The 18,856-nt window shown below is 43.4% G+C and overlaps 1 protein-coding gene across 1 annotated transcript in view; it reads left to right on the top strand.

Annotated features, from left to right (window-relative positions):
* The first annotated feature begins 1,404 nt into the window (after positions 1–1,404).
* The window catches only part of LOC140430516 (mitochondrial inner membrane m-AAA protease component AFG3L2-like), a 60,756-nt gene continuing 43,304 nt past the window's right edge, over positions 1,405–18,856 (top strand). The window contains 5 exon segments of the mRNA XM_072518034.1: positions 1,405–1,739; positions 4,825–4,909; positions 5,565–5,627; positions 6,153–6,256; positions 7,212–7,361. Of these exon segments, the coding sequence (XP_072374135.1) occupies positions 1,647–1,739; positions 4,825–4,909; positions 5,565–5,627; positions 6,153–6,256; positions 7,212–7,361 (495 nt within the window). The 5' untranslated portion in view covers positions 1,405–1,646.

The raw sequence follows: 18,856 nt of genomic DNA, 5'->3' as shown, positions 1-18,856 counted from the left end.
CTATCCTGCACAACTTTGGGTTGTGGGGGTGAAACCCACGCAGACATGGGGAGAATGTGAAAATTCCACATAGACAGTGGCCCAGGACTCGGATCAAAAGACAGCAGTCCTCGGCGCCAAAAGGCAGCAGTGCTAACTACTGTGCCACCGTGCTGCCCCGATCAGTTGTTACTTTAAAGACTGATCAGTGGAATTACTCACCTTGCCCCACTTTAAGGCCGCTGCTCCTCTTGAGTCGGCTCCCAGTCCCACTCTATGAACTTGTATTTCCCCTGTGACTCATCCAAAACCCATGCCAAAAAGTCTTGTTCATCTATTATCCCTGTGTTTCTTTACCCACATGGCTCCAAGGCCAGCGAAGGCTTGACATATTATCTTTGTTTTCAAATTCCATCATGGCCTCACCTTCTCACACCGATGTAACTTTCTCCAGTCCCACAAACTTCAAAGATATCTGCAGTTCCACTTCACTATTTCTGGCCTCTTGCTCAATCTTGACTTTAATTGCTCCACCAATGGCAGCCATGACCTCAGCTGCCAAGACCCCAAGCTTTGGAATTTCCTTCCTCGCTCTTTTCATTTCTCCCACCTCCTTGACCAAGGTTTCAGGCATTCTTGGATGTTTTCTTCATCCTCTGAAGAATGGGAATCCCCACATAGCAGAGCTATTGGCATTTAGAAAACCAGGCACTCTATGGAAGATCATGCAGTTGAATCCCTATCCTTTGCTTTTTGACATACATGGTATTGATGCATTAGTTCACTGTATTCCAGTTACCTAAACATTTATGTCATATAATATAAACATAAAACTAGGACAGTTATCTTGCTAACTGCAAATATTCTCCCAGCACAGCAATGGCACGGTATCTTCAATATCCTTCAAATTCAGGATTTCACCAAGATTATATTAATATTTTCCTGCATACCACTTCAGAAAGTAACATCATGTACATGAAGCACTTTGGTGAAGTGTAGTATGAAAAGTAGCTATTTTTGATGATGTTAGACCTTCTGGGTAAATTGTTAAACCAAACCCCTGTCTATGTGTCTGTTCAGGTGCCTGTAGGTCAAAGAAGAGTTATAGGGAGTTTTCCCAGTATCTGGGTCAATATTTAATCCTACAACGTTCCTAAAACAGATACATTGTGGTAATCGACCTGTTAACTATGTTGGTCTCTCCACAGGTGCTACCCCCAGACATGCAAAGTATTTCAGCATTTTCTGTTATTATTTCCGATTTTCAGTAACCACAGTTTGTTGGGTTTTGTATGCAAAAGTGTTTTTTTGGAGAGAGAAAAATCTGATCCAAAATCTGACCTCCCACATGGGCTGCAGCCCAGCCCTGACTGTCCAGTTGTCGCCGGAACCTCAGTGGTGGAACACAGCGGCCGGCGGGGCGGCGTTCCACCCGGAGCGCATTAGTTGCAGGACCGGGGGGGATCTTTTTCCTGGTTGCAGTTGTCACTCTGCTTCTGTAAATGCTCAAAATATCAGCTTTTCAGGAGGGAAGATAAGGAACGGGCAGTTTGTCCGCTCACGTCTGGCTCGATCGGTTTGATTTTGGAGCTGGTGGAAGAGTGTGAGCGGAGGAGGGCCCCCCAAGGCCGGCCTGACATTGAACTGCGGCAGGCCGGGCCGGGGCCATGGCGCTCGCCTTCAGGCTGCAGCTCAGCGGCTGCCGGCGACTCTTCGTCTGGGCCCGGGGACTGTGGCCGGGACAGCGGGGCTGCTGCCGGGTGAGACGGGGGGGCTGAGACCCTGGAGGGTGTCGGTGGGTGAATCTGTGTCCCGAAGGTGCTCCATCAGAGGAATTATAGAACTGACCGTATGACATGGAGCCACGGAAGGGAGCTGGGTGGACCAACTCCCTCTGATATAATACATGGCAATACCTAGAGACCTGGGTGGGGGCGTGCGGGCAGTGCTGGTGCCCAATTTGGCCGGCGGGGGAGGGGGGTGCTTTAAAGGAGTGGAAAGTTATGAGGAGTTTTAAACGATTTTATAATCGAGTAACACACATCTTTAAGGTGCCACCACCGAACTTGGGCCATCCGAATTGGCCGACTCTCAGACCTTGCAGTCCCGCTCACATCACTCAACTAAGACTCAGTCTCACGCAGGTGGTCCTTGAGGGATGTGGGATACACATTCAAAATATGAGGCAGCCCCTTAAAATGTGGAACGGTTGTCGGTCGCTCTGTTAGGGAAATAAGAGGGCAAGTGCCCAAAACCTTGGTCAAAGAGGTGGGTTTTAAGGGAGAAGTGGAAAGATTGAGGTGTTGGTAGCTGAAGGCATGGCTGCCATTAGTGGAGCAATTAAAATCAAGGTCAGAACTAGCGGAGTGGAATTGTTGATGTCTTTGAAGTTTGTGGGACAGAAGAAAGTTATAGAGGTGGGAGAAGGCGAGGCCATGGTGTAATTTGGAAATGAAGAAGATAGCTTTAAAGTCGAGGCCTGGAAGCAAATACAGGGATAATAGCTGAACACGGCTTTTTGACAGTTAATGCATGGGCCCTAGGGTTTTGGATGAAGTTGATTGGTGTGCGATGCAAGGCCATGCAACAGAACATTTGAACAATCTCAGTTAACAAAGGCATAGCTGATGCAGTGACAGAAAGGCATTATTATAGAGCAAGAGGTTGGTGGTCTTAGTGATGAGAGAATAGGGAGTTGGAAGCTCAGCATCAAATGGAACACAAGGTTGTGAACAGTCTGGTGTAGTCTCAGTCAGTTGTTAGGGAACAAACGGTTTGTGATGGGGAATGAATACAGTGGCTTTCTTCTCGCCAATATTTAATTGTGTACAATCTCTGCTCATGGAATACTGAATCTCAGGCAAATGACAAATCAGAAGCAGTGGAAGAGTCGAGAGAGGTGAGAGAAGCAGAACTGCTGTTTTCAGATGATGTAGAGGGAGAGTACATTAGATGTTTAATAGGAAGGGACCAAGCATAGTTCATTGGGGAATGCAGAGGCAGTGGTGCGGGAACAGTCAGAGAAACCATTGAAGATGATTCTCTGGCTATGATTGGATGGATAATAGAACCAGACGAGTGCAGTCAAGGCAGCTGGATATCAGAGAGGAGGTATTGAAGGAGGACCATGAACGTATGGTGTGTCAACCATGTTAAAGTCTGCAACCAGGTCAAGAAGGATGAGGGGGGATAGTTTACCATGGTCATATTCAAACAGGATGTCATTTGTGACTTTAAGGACTGTCTCTGTTGTGGCAGAGGTGGAAACCTGATTGAAGTGTTCAATAATGCAGTTGTAGGAACAGTGGACACAGATTTGGGAGATGACGAGATGTCCAAGAACTTTATGCGGTAGATTGTTAGGTCAGTGGAGCCATTTTAAGGAGGGGACTGGTGACAAAGATTTGAATGGTAGGGGAACAGTGCCTTTGGAGAGCGAGCTATTAGCAATATCTGCTAATGTGTGAGCAAGGAAGGGAAGTTGGGTGATCAACAGTTTGGTGCGTATGGGATTAAAGGAGCTGAAGATGGTTCTTCTGGGCAAGATGAGCTGGAGAGGGCTTGAGCAGAGATCGTGAAAGTTTCAGAATTAACAAACATTATCGTAAACTTGCCTGTTAGACACTGGTTTTACTGTGAAAATGGGAGTGCTTAATTCTTAATAGTTTGGGAAATTGTGTAATTATTTCAAAAGAATTCGCACATATTTCTCCATTTAGAGACTCAAATCAAGAAGCTTAATTTTTTAAAAAGTCATCTCCTGAATCAAAAGATTATTGGTTCAAGTCCCACCCAAGAGACTTAAGCACTTAAGGACAAGGGCAGTAGGTACATGGGAATACTACCACCTGCAGGTTTTCCACCAAGTCACTCACCATCCAGACTTGGAAATATATCGCTTTCCTTCCGTATCGCTGGGTCAAAATCCTGGATCTCCTTTCCTAGCAGCACTGTGGGTGTACCGACACTACATGCACTGCAGCGGTTCAAGAAGGCAGCTCAGTGCCACCTTCTCGGGGGCAATTAGGGATGGGTAATAAATGCTGGTCTAGTCAGTGAAGCCCATGAATTAATGTTTTAAAAAATAATCTAAGTTGACACTTGTGTGTTACTGTGGGGTGTTTCTTTGCAAGAGACATTAAATCAAGACTACATCTGCTTTCGCATGTCAGCATTTGAAAGAAGAGCAGGGTAGTTCTCATCAGTGACCTGGCTAATGATCATCCCTCAATGAACATCACAATCTCGTCATCATCTCTTTGCTGATGATGGGAATTTTCATTTCACAAATTGGCTGCCATTTTTCCCACATTACAACAATATTTTTAGCTCAACGTTATTATGGGATACCAGTGATAATGATAGGTTCTTATATAATTGCAAATTCGTTCTTTATTTTTGAGACCCAATCGACTTTTGACACAAACTTCTGTAAACCAGCCCATGAAACTAAAACTTGTTAGTTACAAGATGCTGTGGATTTTGCTGTAAATTATTTAATCTGTATTTGAATAAAGGCTTTTGAGTGTCGTTTTTAATATTGTAAACCAGGAATACTAGAAGCATAGATTGCATTATACGCCACTATGATCTTTTTTTCTTGTGCCTCAGATTTTAGTGAAGGATTATAATTGAAGTACAGTTTGCTGAAAGATGATTGATGGAAAATGGTTTTACACGGTTGAAGGAAACACCATTTTTAAACTAAAGATGGTTTAAAATTTTGTTTTAACAAGCCTTGGTGCAGGGCTCTTTATTAATCCTGTTAGAAAACAACTGTATTTTGATGCTGATCGTGAGGGATCCCTCAGGCTGAGTTTAATTGTTATTTTTTTCTGAATCCAGTATATCAGACCATGTATTGACAGAGGTTCAGGATATCAAGAAAATATGCTGAATTTTAGATTGCTCACTTCGAAAGAACCAAAAGGCAAGTGTAAATGAATCCATATTTCTTTATAGCCAAACTAGTGATTTACAATGATTTTTTTTGTTATCGATGCAATTTGTTTAATCATTTCCAGAGTCAACGTAGCAGCTTAGAAGTCTAATAATGTAGTATGGTATGTGGAGTATCTACTGTAAAACACAGTGCAACAATACAGTTCTGGCAGATTGCTGATGCCTCTCTGAGAGATTTTGATCAATCTCCAAATGCTTAAATGGACATCAGTTAGAATGGCATTTGAGCATGTTGAATGTTCATTAGCTGATGCTTTCCACAATGCACTTTCAACATCACAAAGATTTTTCTCACTTCAAAGAAGGACATTTTATTAATTTTATTAAAATATTATGTATGGTACATGCTTCAGCAACCAGAAGAAATTGGCCAAGTTTATTTCCTTTAGACTAGGTGTGTAGTGTTAAATGCAGCAATGGCACCAACATTGGGCCAGATTGGACTGATGTGACATCCATTAATACCTGCGCCACTACACTTACATGGACTTTTTCTCCAGGATACCATTTATTTTAATTCACTTAACTAGGACTTTTAAATTAGTAATAGGAATTGTATCATTGGGTAGTGTTAACATAGCGAATGAGGAGAGGAGTTTTAGTTTAATTATTTCTTGTTTCAGGATTTGAGAAGTATTTCCCCCAAAATAAACAAGCAGCAGGACCAAAAGCTAGTGACATTAAAGGTAAAGTAATCCCGAGTTTTGATTCTGAAAACGTATTTCCTGGTTAAATGTTTCAGTGTCTTTAATACCCGTACTGTTCCATGACTGATATTTGTAATGACACCACCACCACCGCCGCCACCACCACCACCACCACTGGTTTTGTGCAGGTAGCCTGCAGCCTTTTTCATCTAGCAGAACATGGGCACCAGGTACATGGGAACATCACCACCTGCAGGTTCCCCCTCAAGGCACTCGCATCCATGGCTTGCGAATATACCGCTGTTTCTTCATCATCATTCATCATCATTATGGCACAATTCTGGTACTCCTTACCTTACAGTGTCATGGAAGAACCTTTACCACATGGATTGCAGTGGTTAAAGAAGGTAGCTTACCAAGATCTTCTCATGGGCAATTGGGGATAGCCAATAAGTGGTGGGTTACCAGTGATACCTGTATTGCATGAATGAATAAAAATAAAGATGGATTCGTTGAGGTAAAAGATCAAATGGTCTCTCAATATTGTGCAACCTTCGTCTGCAGAAAATCCCAAGATGTCTGGAGGCGGTACTGGAGGTGGAGCAAGAGGCAGTGGTAAAAAAGGTGGGAAGAAAGAGGAACCTTCCTGGTGGAGCCGGTTGCAGAAGGTTTGTTTTTGGAAAAGTTAGTTCACCTGTTGTTCACTAATAGACACAGCTAAATGGGTGCAGCCAGTACTGTACCTTTAATAATGTTTGTGAAATATAAAAACAATTTCTATCCATCGCTATTATTAAAACAGATACCAACAGTAACTCTCAATATAGAGATGAAATCTACTAACAAGATCTATATACATAGAAAACCAAGTTAATAGTGAAGGGTTTATTATTATTGTTTAATGTTTCTAAATTAAAGAATTGCTTTAGTTATCAATCGTATAGTTTCATTATTAATGTGACTCCGATGTTTTTAACTTCAAACTTAATTTTTTGAGTATGAATTTCTAGTGTTTTGAATAAATGAGTACTGGAAAAGCAGTAGTTCCTTTTTTTTTGAACCATCAAATGAGGCCAGTTTCATCACACCACTAACACATGACGGTTGATTCTCTGAGCACGAACACATTCCATACAGTAAAATTTGTTGAATAAGCTTGCCAGTCTCACTAATCTGATATTTAACTAGGATTTTAATCTTTATTTTCCATCTCATAGTTTAAACAATTTAGTTCAATTTTTCACAACTGGAGGAAACTTTATATTACAGGTTGACCACCCCTTATTCAAAATTCAAAAAGCTCTGAAATCTGCACTTTTTCAAACGCCTAAATCATGTTTCTGGTTAAAAAAAACATGGTGTTCACCCGAGATCCACTAGCTATGTGGCGTTTCACAACTATACCTATACAGGTATTCCAAAATTCCAGAATTCGCGACACTATCATTCCAAGCATTTTGAATAAGGGGTGCTCAACCTGTACAACCTGTAGAAAGTTAACTTGCCAAGAAATCTTGCAATAATTTGATTGTCAGTAGTTTCTATGACTAATAATTCAGAGGCATTGAATGGTTGTTTAGTAAATATTTTTATGTGACGTCTTTTACATTCTTTTTACTCTAGGGAGACCTTCCATGGGATGATAAGGAATTTCGATATTTGGCTGTGGGGATAGCTGGACTTTTATCTGGATTCATGTATTTCTATTACCGAGATCCTGGCAGGGAAATCACTTGGAAGGATTTTGTAAATTATTACCTAGCACGAGGTGTGGTAAGTCATTTTAAGACCTATCTACCTTTCTAGGGAGTGTTTGACAATATGGAATGGTAATGTTGCATGTGTATAGCTTTAGCTCCCTTATGGTTAATGATCAGCACATCATGAGATATGGCAATTGCCCATATTGGAGAGGGAGACCCCAGATTCAAATCCTTGATGCTGACAAGTTGGGTGATCTCACGTCGCATGGTTCCTGCTTCTAATATGTGCTGGAAAGTAGAAATTAGACATGGCTACAATATGGCTCACTGGAGCTATGGTGTGCTTTACATGAGTTTGCTCACAGTTTGACTTCATGAGACCTTTATGGAAGTCAGATTTGACTCCCTTTCAAGAATTTAAAATGGATGTGGCAGGACAGAAAATCAGTAATACTTTAATGAAAGCTGAATTGATGCAGGGAATAATTAATGATATATATGGAGGCAGGAAATGGAATTTGCTGCAAAGTGATGGAACAATGCACTGAGGGCTCGCCCTCTGTTTGGTGTGTGGCAGAATGGATGTGCTGCTGTGTAGGGTGGGCCTGAGGAGAGCCACCCAGGGCACACTCCTCAGAACATACCATTACAGCACGTTGGTCAGGCTCCATGCTGTGAGCAGTTCCTCACATGAACTGGGAATTGATGGAGAAGAGAGTGGTACACATTGAGGTGTTGTCAGGGTAAGCTCCTATCAACACCCCCAACCCCCTCTCAACACCTACCAGTACTTTCATAAACATAGTGACATTGGCACCTGTGCAGATCCCCTGGTGCTAGTCAGTTGTGGAGGAAAAGAATGGCACTTTATTCTGACCAAGCAACAGTCACTTGTTCCATTCTTCTGCAGGCAGCGTATTGGCTGAAACTGCTGATAATCCGTGTGTTAGATTGGATGAAGGTGCAAGCAAAAGATTTGAGTGTGCTGGTAATCTTGCCTGCCACTGACAGTGCTGTCCCTATGGTGCAGGTTGGGTGCCAGCATCCTTGCAGCAGATGGAGCAGATATGCAAGCAGCTGATGCGGAGGCTGCAGAGCCAATACACTGCAGTCATTGACAGGTAGGTGTACCAGGCCTGCAGATATTAGCGAATCAGTAGATTTTGCAGCACTGCAGGAGGCCATTCAATCCATTGCACCTATGTTACCTTTGAACAATCTAATGTTCCATTCCTCTCCTTATTAAATGGAATCGTGGGCCTTTCATTTTGGATGATGGCATGGTGGTGTTCTGGACAGGAGAGAGATAAAAACTGTATTACTTTATCCTCTACCCTTCCGTCCGCAAGCAGAGGTGTTTTTGAATAATTTTTGAATTAGATTGTGGTGTTTTTCCTTTAAGCCTCTGTGTGGTCCCATTTAAAAATGACGTGCAGCAAACTCAGGTTATGATTAACGCAGAAGGTTAGTTTATTTGGATTCTGATTCAATCCCAGAGGTGGGGAGTTTTCGCAATACAGTATGGGGAAAATAGATAGACGAGCGGAAGATTTATAATTACGGGCAACAACAGAAATGAATATTAGTTCACGTCCAAGAAGTCAAATTCAAGTGGGCTTTTCCTTCAAAGCAGAGTTCTTTCCAGCTGAGTTGCTCACATCGTTGAAAAGAATGTTATGTCATAGAATTTACAGTGCAGAAGGTGGCCGTTCGGCCCATCGAGTCTGAAGCGGCTCTTGGAAAGAGCACCCCACCCAAGGTCCACACCTCCACCCTATCCCCATAACCCAGTAACCCCACTCAACACTAAGGGGAATTCTGGACACTAAGGGCAATTTATCATGGCCAATCCACCTAACCTGCACATCTTTGGACTGTGGGAGGAAACCGGAGCACCCGGAGGAAACCCACGCACACACGGGGAGAACGTGCAGACTCCACACAGACAGTGACCCAAGCCGGAATCGAACCTGGGACCCTGGAGCTGTGAAGCAATTGTGCTATCCACAATGCTGCCCATATTGATGTAGCACGAAGGACTTTTTATGCTTAGACCACTTAGCAGGCAATAATCGGAGACTTTTAAAACCAAACGGGCTTCGAGGAGTTGAGAGGTGGTGGGCTGGCTGCTTGGTCAGCCAGGAACTGGCGGTGTTCTTCCAGATTGGTGTTAAAGCAGCAGCCTGAGCTGAGAGGCCAGAAGTGCAATATTAAAATATCCAAACGGCAAGAAGCTTATGGTCATGTGACATGGCCCATTACTGAGTTAATTGCAGCCTCGCAAGCAGTTTCTGTGCTTCTGGCCAAAATCCATTATTTCCTTTAGCAGTGAAATTGTAGCTGTTAACACTTCTTCACCTATAACAAATTTCAATGTCTCTGTTTTTGTTATTTTGTCCCAGCTGGGGGATTCAGTTAATCTATTTGTCATCTAGTTTTGTGATTATAATATGGCCTTACAGTGGGGTGTAAGATTCCAAAAGGTTTTGTTCTTGTAATTTTTGTTGTTAGCTCCCAGAACAGATGACCAATCTTGAGTCATGTCACCTGTAGAAGCCATTTTGTGGTTTAGCAGGATATGATCAGTTTGTTTTCTTTCCATGTCTTATTTTTTTTTTTTTAAATGTATTCTCCTTTTTCACATTTTCTCCCACATTTACATCCATCAACAATAAACAATAATCAGCAAGATATGTCAGTCCCCATAATAACAACGATCCCATCTACCCACCAACCCCCAAACCTCAACCCGCATGTTTACATAAACAAATGGCAAAAAGGAATCCGGGATTACCCGTAGTCACCCTTAATCTTACACAGCTCTCCAACCCCCCCCCCACCCCCCACCGCAGGTCTCCAGCTCCTCCTGTCCACTGCCTCTTGTAAAACTCCTCCTCCCAACCTCGGTTCCTTCCCCCCCAACTTTCCACCCTGGCTAGACCACTCGGACCCTGTTCTGCCAGGCTCCGATGGCCGCAGCCCCTCCCCCCACCTCACTCCCGTTCACTGGCCGGCTTAAACCGGCCAGCGTGGAGGCCCCCACCCGGGTCCCTTTCCCACTTGCCCGGCCCTAGGAAAGCCCAAAGATCCCCTTTTAGCACACAAACCCCGCATATCCACCTACACCCCAAAGAACTCATTTCGAGTGAAAGTCCCGTCCCTTACCTTGTCCAAATATATACCACATTGGCTCCTTTAATCTCTACACCCGCACGCAGTGATACAAAAAAAGAAGAAAATACAGTCATGAGGTTACATCGGCACATGGCCATTCCTCAATTTGTCAGTTCTGCCACAGTCCTTCTGCTTTCGCAAACTCTTCCGCCGTTCCAAAATAAAACTCCCTGAGCTTGTAAGTCGCCCTCAGCTTCGCTGGATATACAATGCCACACCGCACCTTGCTAATGTACAGTGCCCTCTTCACCCGGTTGAAGGCAGCCCGCCTCCTTGCCAGCTTCACCGTAAAGTCCTGGTATACACGTATACCAGCTCCAGCCTACTGCACCACCCGCTTCTGCTTGGCCCAGCTCAGGACCTTCTCCTTCACCCTGTACCTACGGAAGCACAGAGTCACTGCCCTTGGTGGCTCACTCGCCTTTGGTATAGACCTCCACGACCGATGAGCCCGATCCAGTTCATATCGGGAGGGATCCTCCCCCTCCCCCAATAATTTTGCCAGCATCGCGGCAAAGTGCTCAGTCGGCTTTGGTCCTTTAACTCCTTCGGGTAGCCCCACAATCCTCATATTCTGTCGCCTGGATCTGTTTTCCAGGTCTTCCATTTTTCCTCGCAGATCCTTGTTAGTATCCACCTTCCGCATCTCTTTCCCCATCGAGGCAAGTTGATCACCGTGCTGCAATAACGTCTCCTCCACTTCCTTCAGCGCCTCCCCTTGCTCTCGCACCTCCGCCACTGCGCTCGCCACCTCCATCCTCACTGGGGAAACCGCCTCCTCCACCAGCACACTCAAAACCTCCCTCATCTCCTTCCTCACCGTCTCCATGCATTTCGCAATCTGCGCCAACTGCTTTTCAAATTCCGCAGCCATCACCTTAGTTATTTCTTCAGCCGTAAGCAGTGTGGCCTTCCCTGGTGCTCCAGCCTCCATTTTTCCTGGTGACCCCGCGGTGACCTTTCCACTCCCTGACGGACCTCCGGCTGGTTTTTTTCCGGCCGTTTTCTTGCTCACCCTCAACATTTTTCTTTGTTCCTTATTTCCTCCTGTGTCTTCACTGTGCCTCCTCCGGGCCTTCTCCCTTCTTCTGCCGCCTCCGCGGACCCTGGGACCTGGCTTAAAGCCCCGAAAATGCCGTTGCCGACCGGAAGCCCTCCATTGTGCGGCCACCTCCCGCCCGCCGTCACCCGAAGTTCTTTCCATGTCTTATTGACAAGCAGATTTGTCCTGCTACTGCCTGATCTCCTTGGCATGCCTACTTGTATTAAGTGCCTTGTATTTACTTGAAACATGCTTTCAACGCAAACCTAGCATTAAGGTAAAAATGATTTGTTAAGGACAATGAATTCCAAGTAGGTTTTAGGGTACACCATGGGTGAAATTAATGTTGTACTGTGGGTGATGCTTAACAGATCCCATCGTCTTTAAGGAGCACCTTGTTGTGCAGAACTCTTGGAAAGTGTTTCTGTTCAGCAAGTTTCACTGTAATATTGGAAATTATTCTTCTGCTCTGATTAGATATGCATTTTCTTATTATCTGCTTCAGAAAAGCAGAGGAAAATTAAAGAAATCTTTAAGGTGAAGAAATTACGGTCATAATGCCAGACATATATAAAGGCCAGACTTGTATAAAAATACACCAAAGATTCTCTTAAGATTACGTTCCAATCATAACGGTTAGCCCAAAAATGCAAAATGTATAATTAAAATAAATGACAACCTTATTTCCTTCTGTTCCTTTAAATGTCCTAATTTACCATCTTCATTTAACAGTGTGTTATAATGGCAAGGGGAATGGGGGTGAGGTCCTGTTGTGTGGATCACTTATCTAAAGATTGCGCACTTCAATGGGCTTATGCTGAACGTAATTGTGTGTATTGTAAGCATGCTTGTGTAATTAGTCTATTGCTCAATGAGTGGGAGAGAGGATTTTGGCGAAGTATCTTTAAATAGAAATCTAGCGTGGCCTATTTCAAAGCAATTTCTCTGTCCTCAGTCACCTTAAATCTCCCACTAGCAACGATACTACCTGGTGAAAATGCTCTCTGCTGCCCAGGATTAGAACTGCCCGCATCTCTGGGCTCTGCATTAAGAGGTGATTAAAGGGCAGAAAATTGGGACTGAGAAAATGAGCAATTTAGTCCAAATATTAACTGCTAAATGTACAGGTCTGTACTCTGCTAGTTGTTGTAGTACTCAGTTTCTCTCCAGGCATGCCAGGTGGATTTAACCATGGGGCTGTATGCAGCCTCTAAGACTTGGCTATGCAACCCTCAAAACCTGGTGAGTTTAGTCCTATTTATGCTTCCAACTCTTATTCAATAGTTTGTACTGTTTAGATTTTCTAGCCTGGAGGTTGGGGAAGCACATTTCTAATTTTGCACCGTTGCCTTGTTTGATGAAATCCAGAATCTGCAAACCTAGATCTGCAAATACCAACAATTTGATATCAATGCATGTTGAAAATAAAATGAAATGAAAATCACTTATTGTCACGAGTCGGCTTCAATGAAGTTACTGTGAAAAGCCCCTAGTCGCCACATTCCGGCGCCTGTTCGGGGAGGCTGGTACGGGAATTGAACCGTGCTGCTGGCCTGCCATGGTCTGCTTTAAAAGCCAGCGATTTAGCCCAGTGAGCTAAACCAGCCCCTGTTGATGGGAAAGTGGATTTAAACTTTATACGTGACCTCTGAGGTACCATCACTTGGACCTACCATGGGAAGACATAAGCTTGCCCACCCTTTGTGTAAGCTGAAAATATTGTAGTAACTTCTGCTGGCTGGGATATTTTACTACTACAATGTATTTAGAGTAATAGAGGTTTACAGCATGAAAACAGGCCCTTTAGCCCAACTTGTCAGTGCCGCACAGTTTCTATTGTTAAGTAATGGGTTAAGAGACATTGCAATTAGTTGTCTCATTTATGTTAAGTATCCATTAATTGACACTGATATGTAAATGGGCTTCAGGTGGCCTCTGTCAGGTGATGGATGGTTAGAGTTTTGTGCAAAGGCAGCTGAAATTAAATAAATGTGTGTTTGTGAAAAAGGAACAGAACTTTAGACTCTTCTTATCACAGCAACTAAAACGTCTAACAATTGGTAGCAGAGGATGGTTGCTGTGTAAATGTGAAAGGTTGAAAGATACAACTTTTCCAGATCAAACCAAGGAGTGAGTGAGAAAAGAAAAAAAAAGGGATATATGGCTGAACCGAGGATAAAGATGGCTGGATATGACTATCCTCTCTTATTTTCTGAAAGGGAATTGTACGACCAATGGAGAAGTGCAGTAGTTATGTGGACTAAGGTAACTGCTTTGGGAAAGAGAAAACAAGGTATGGCATTGGCTCTTTCTCTACCATATGGCAGTAAAATCCGAAACAAAGTACTTTCTGAGCTGGAATTGTAAGAGTTAGACTTGGAAGAAGGTCTGGCGACTTTCTTACATTATATGGATAAGATTTATGAGAAAGATGACTTGTTAAGTGCGTATGAAGCATGGTCGGATTTTGATAAGTTCTGGAAAATGGAGGATATCTCCATGGAAGACTATATAATGGAATTTGGCAGACTAAATAAAAGGCTGCAGACACGATCTGGAATTTCCAGTCTGTGTTGGCCTTTAAATTGCTTGACTGTGCTAGAGTGAGCTACATGGATAGGCTCCTGGTTTTGACAGGAGTTCAGCTTACTGATAAGGATACCTTATTCGAACAGGTGACAAAAGTTTCTGGGGAAACATTTGATTCCGATGGCTCTGATGACCCAAATAGGTCAGCCTGCAATAAGGCAGAATATGGAAGATACACTAACAGGATGGTGAAATCGTATGGCTACGAACAGGGCTCAAGACTATAGAAGGAGATCGAGACAAGGAAATTGTGAAGACAGAAACCCAGTTAGAACCTACAATAGGAAGATGAACCCCAGAAATGCACAGAGCATGATAAATCCATGTTTTTGATGTGACTCTCAATACCATTATGCTTTCAACTGTCCAAATCGTTATGATAGTGTTTGAAGCGACACATGACAAGGAAGAGTCAGAAGAGGAAAAAGTTAGTGACCAGAAAGAAGGCATTGTCTTATTGACAAGCAGTTTTACGCCGGTAATGAGGGTGTTGGTTGCAGAATCCTTCAACTGTGCTGTTTTGGACAGTGGCTGCACATCTACTGTGTGTGGAATTGACTGGTTAAAATGTTTCCTGGACTCCTTGAATGCTGAAAGTCATAACAAGGTTAAAGAATTTAAAAGTTCCACAAGTTTCAAGTTTGGGGCTGATAATACGCTGAAGTCGCTGAAAAGAGTGGTGAACCCTTGCAATATTGCCGGAGTGAATCATTTAATTAGCACGGATGTTGTATCAAGTGAGATACCTTTGCTCCTGAGCAGACCATCGATGAAGAAAGCACACCTGAAACTGGATATCGAACAGGATAAGGCAACAGTTTTTGGAAAGACAGTGGACTTACAATTTACACAGTCGGGACACTATTGTACTCCATTACTTACAAATAATATTTCAAGTAGAGTGGTTAAGGATGTGTTAATGGCAGTTGAAAATGGGACTTTAGCTGATAAAAAGCTTGTGGTATTAAAACTGCATAGGCAATTTGCCCATCCGTCTCCTCGGAGGCTGAAAAATGTATTAAAGGATGCAGGGGTAAGGGATGACGACTATACTAAACTGATAGAACAGGTTAGTGACCGCTGTGACGTTTGTAGGAAGTGCAGAAGGACACCAGCACGACCGATAGTAACCCTACCTTTGGCCAGGGATTTTAACGACATTGTGGCCATGGACCTTAAGATCTGGGATAAAGCAAATAATATATTTATTTTGTAGATTTAGCAACCAGATTTAGTCAATTAACGATTGTACGAAGAAAAGAGAGTAATTCTGGATCAAATCGTGGAAAAATGGATAGGGACAGGAATGGGTCCACCTGCAAAATTCCTTACGGACAATGGGGGAGAATTTGCTAATGATGAGTTTAGGGATATATGTGAAAACATGAATATCAGAGTTATGAATACGGCTGCAGAAAGCCCATTTAGTAATGGTGTCTGTGAAAGAAATCATGCTGTCATCGATGACATGCTTTGTAAAATTTTGGCAGATCAACCAAATTGCAGGCTAAATTCAGCTTTAGCATGGGCGGTACATGCAAATAATTCATTGCAGATGGTTGGGGGCTATAGTCCTTGTCAATTAGTGTTTGGTAGAAATCCTAAAATTCCGTCCATTTTGGATGACCAGCCTCCAGCTTGGGAGGTGACTACAATTAGCTCTGGTTTTGCTGAACATTTAAATGCATTACATAGCAGTAGAAAAGCTTTTATGGAAGCAGAAGTCTCTGAAAGAATTCGCAGAGCTTTAAGAAATAACATACGGCCATCAGATGCCGTTTTTCAGCAAGGAGGCATGGTATACTATAAGAGAGACAGTTCTAATGAATGGAAAGGCCCAGGGAAGATCATAGGCATAGATGGCAAAACAATTATTTTGCAACATGGTAATCAAACTGTTAGGGTACATTCATCAAGGATAATGGGTACAGATTACAAATTTTCAAATTTAGACAGAGCAGACAGACATGACGAGGAACCAGAGTCATCTGGTACGCATGTGTTACAGAACTATGAGGACCAATTAACTGATATAGACAGGGTTTCTGTGGAGGAACACAACACTTATGATGAATTAGAACAGGCCATTTTTCCGAAAGGGCAACTGCCAAAAGTTGGTACAAAAGTGACATACGTGCCTGAAGGGTCTAGTCAATGGAAGGATGCAACTGTTATTAGTAGAGCAGGGAAGGCCACTGGAAAGTATAAACATTGGTTGAATGTACAGCATTCAGGGGAAGGAGTCAAGACAATGGATTGGGAAAACGAAGTTCAAAAATGGAGGGCACAGAAACGCAGTGCCAGTTCAGATAGTACATCGGATAGTGAACAGGTCTGCAGGAAAACGTCAAACTATTGAAAGGACATCCCACAGCAGAAGAGAAAGATCAAGCAGTAGCAGTACAGAACGAGATACCAGGCGGGAGAGGGGACGTAGTTTGTCAAGATCTCGAAACATGAGTAAGACTACGAATACTAATAGGAGTAGAAGCCCATATGCAAGTGAGAATTTGGTGGCTTCAAATAAATTAGATGAAAAAGTTATTAAAGAAGCTAAACAGCAACAATTACATAGTTGGAGTGAATTTGGGGTATACACGGAAGTACCGGATAGGGGACAAAGAGCTCTATCCCACAGATGGATTTGCACGGAAACGGTTCTTCCAGGTGGAACTTATAAGGCAAAGGCCAGGCTTGTGGCAAAGGGATTTGAAGAAAACTTAGAAGATCAGGATTTAAGGGTAGATTCACCTACAGCAGGAAAGGTTATTTTAAAGATCTATTAGCCACAAAGGCATGGGAATGCAAATCTATAGATATAAAAGCTGCCTTTTTGCCAGGGCATCAGCTCCAGAGAGACATTTTTCTCCGTCCTAAAGAAGCAGCTAACACAGAAGGGGTACTCTGGAAGTTGAACAAATGTGTATATGGATTAAATGATGCATCTAGAGTCTGGTATTTTTTGGTAAGGTCAGTTTTGTTAAAGTTAGGCTGTTGCCAGTTGAAAGCAGATCCTGCAATGTTTTACTGGCACTATAAAGGAAATCTTTCTGGCATTTTTATGATGCATGTCGATGATTTTTTGTCGGGTGGGACTAGTGATTTTGAAGCTATTGTAATCTCTGGTTTGAGGAAAGAATTCAGGGTTGGAAGTCGGGCTTCCGGTGCATTTAAATATATTGACTGGAAATTGGACAGACTACGTTGGGGGCAACTTTACGTCAGCAATCTTATTTGGAAAGCATCACCCCAATAGCAATTAGTCGTGGCCAAGTTTCACAAAAAGACGCAATGATTTCAAAGATAGAAAAAGAGCAACTGCGAAGTTTAATTGGGCAACTGAACTGGTTAGGTAGACAGACTAGACCGGACGTGAGTTTTGATGTCTTAGAGTTGAGTACAAAAATGAATGATCCCAAAGTGGAAGACATAATAAGAGCAAATAAAGCGTAGGCCAAACTAAAAATGCAGGAGTGTGTTTTGAAGTTCCCGGTTTTAGGTGACCTTAAGCACTTGAAACTCATAGTTTATAGGGATGCATCCTACCCAAATTTATGTGATGGGGTTTCAAGCGCAGGAGGTTTTATAATTTTCCTTTTGGGGAACAATGGTAAATGTTGCCCGCTTATGTGGGAAACAAAGAAAATAAGGAGAGTGGTAAAAAGCATTTTGGCTGCTGAGATGTTAAGCCTTGTAGAGGCGGTGGATATGGCCTTTTATATAAGTATGAGATTGACAGAAAATTTTGGGATTAGGGGATTTGGGTAATATACCTATTGACTGTCGCATTGACAATAAATCCCTGTGGGGAAAATGTGCACTCTGCAAAAAGAGTCAATGAAAAGAGATTACGGTTAGACATCACAAGTTTGAAGCAGAGAGGACAGAGGGGAAATAACAAAAATTAAATGGGTCGACAGGAGCTATCAACTGTCAGACTGTTTTACGAAAAGAGGGGTGAGTTCACAGAAACTTTTGGATATTGTTAATGAAGGGCACTTGTTTCTGTGACTTTTTTTTTCTCTCGTCCAAACAAAAAAAAAAGGGGGGAAATCATGTGTGTTTTTGAGTTTCTTGAAATTTTGTTTTCACCTAATTATTTTTTTCTCCAAGGAAGGGAAGACTGTTAAGTAATGGGTGAAGAGACATTGCAATTAGTTGTCTCATTTATGTTAAGTATCCATTAATTGACACTGATCTGTAAAGGGGCTTCAGGTGGCCTCTGTCAGGTGATGGATGGTTAGAGTTTTGAGCAAAGGCTGTTGGAATGAAATAAATGTGTGTTTGTGAAAAAGGAACAGAACTTTAGACTTCATGGGTGAAATTCTCCGGTATCGGCACGATGTCCGCCGACCAGCGCCAAAAACGGCGCAAATCAGTCGGGCATCGCGCCGCCCCAAAGGTGCGGAATCCTCCGCATCTTGGGGGGCCGAGCCCTAACGTTGAGGGGCTAGGCCCCGCACCGGACTGATTTCCGCCCCGCCAGCTGGCGGAAGTGCCTCGCCAGCTGGCGCGGAAATGACATTGCCGGGCGGCGCATGCGCGGGAGCATTAGCGGCCGCTCACGGCACCCCGCGCATGCGCAGTGGAGGGAGTCTCTTCCGCCTCCGCCATGGTGGAGACCGCCAGGCCACCGTGGGGGTACCCCCCGGGGCCAGATCGCCCCGCGCCCCCCCCCCCCCCCCCCCCCAGGACCCCGGAGCCTGCACGTGCCGCCGGTATGAGCGTGGCTTAATCCACGCCAGCGGGACAGGCATCCT

This window comes from Scyliorhinus torazame, chromosome 10, assembly GCF_047496885.1.
Source record: "Scyliorhinus torazame isolate Kashiwa2021f chromosome 10, sScyTor2.1, whole genome shotgun sequence".
NCBI classification, from domain to species: Eukaryota; Metazoa; Chordata; class Chondrichthyes; order Carcharhiniformes; family Scyliorhinidae; genus Scyliorhinus; species Scyliorhinus torazame.
The sequence above is the reverse complement of the archived record's forward strand: the minus strand, read 5'-3'. Positions and strand labels throughout refer to the sequence as shown.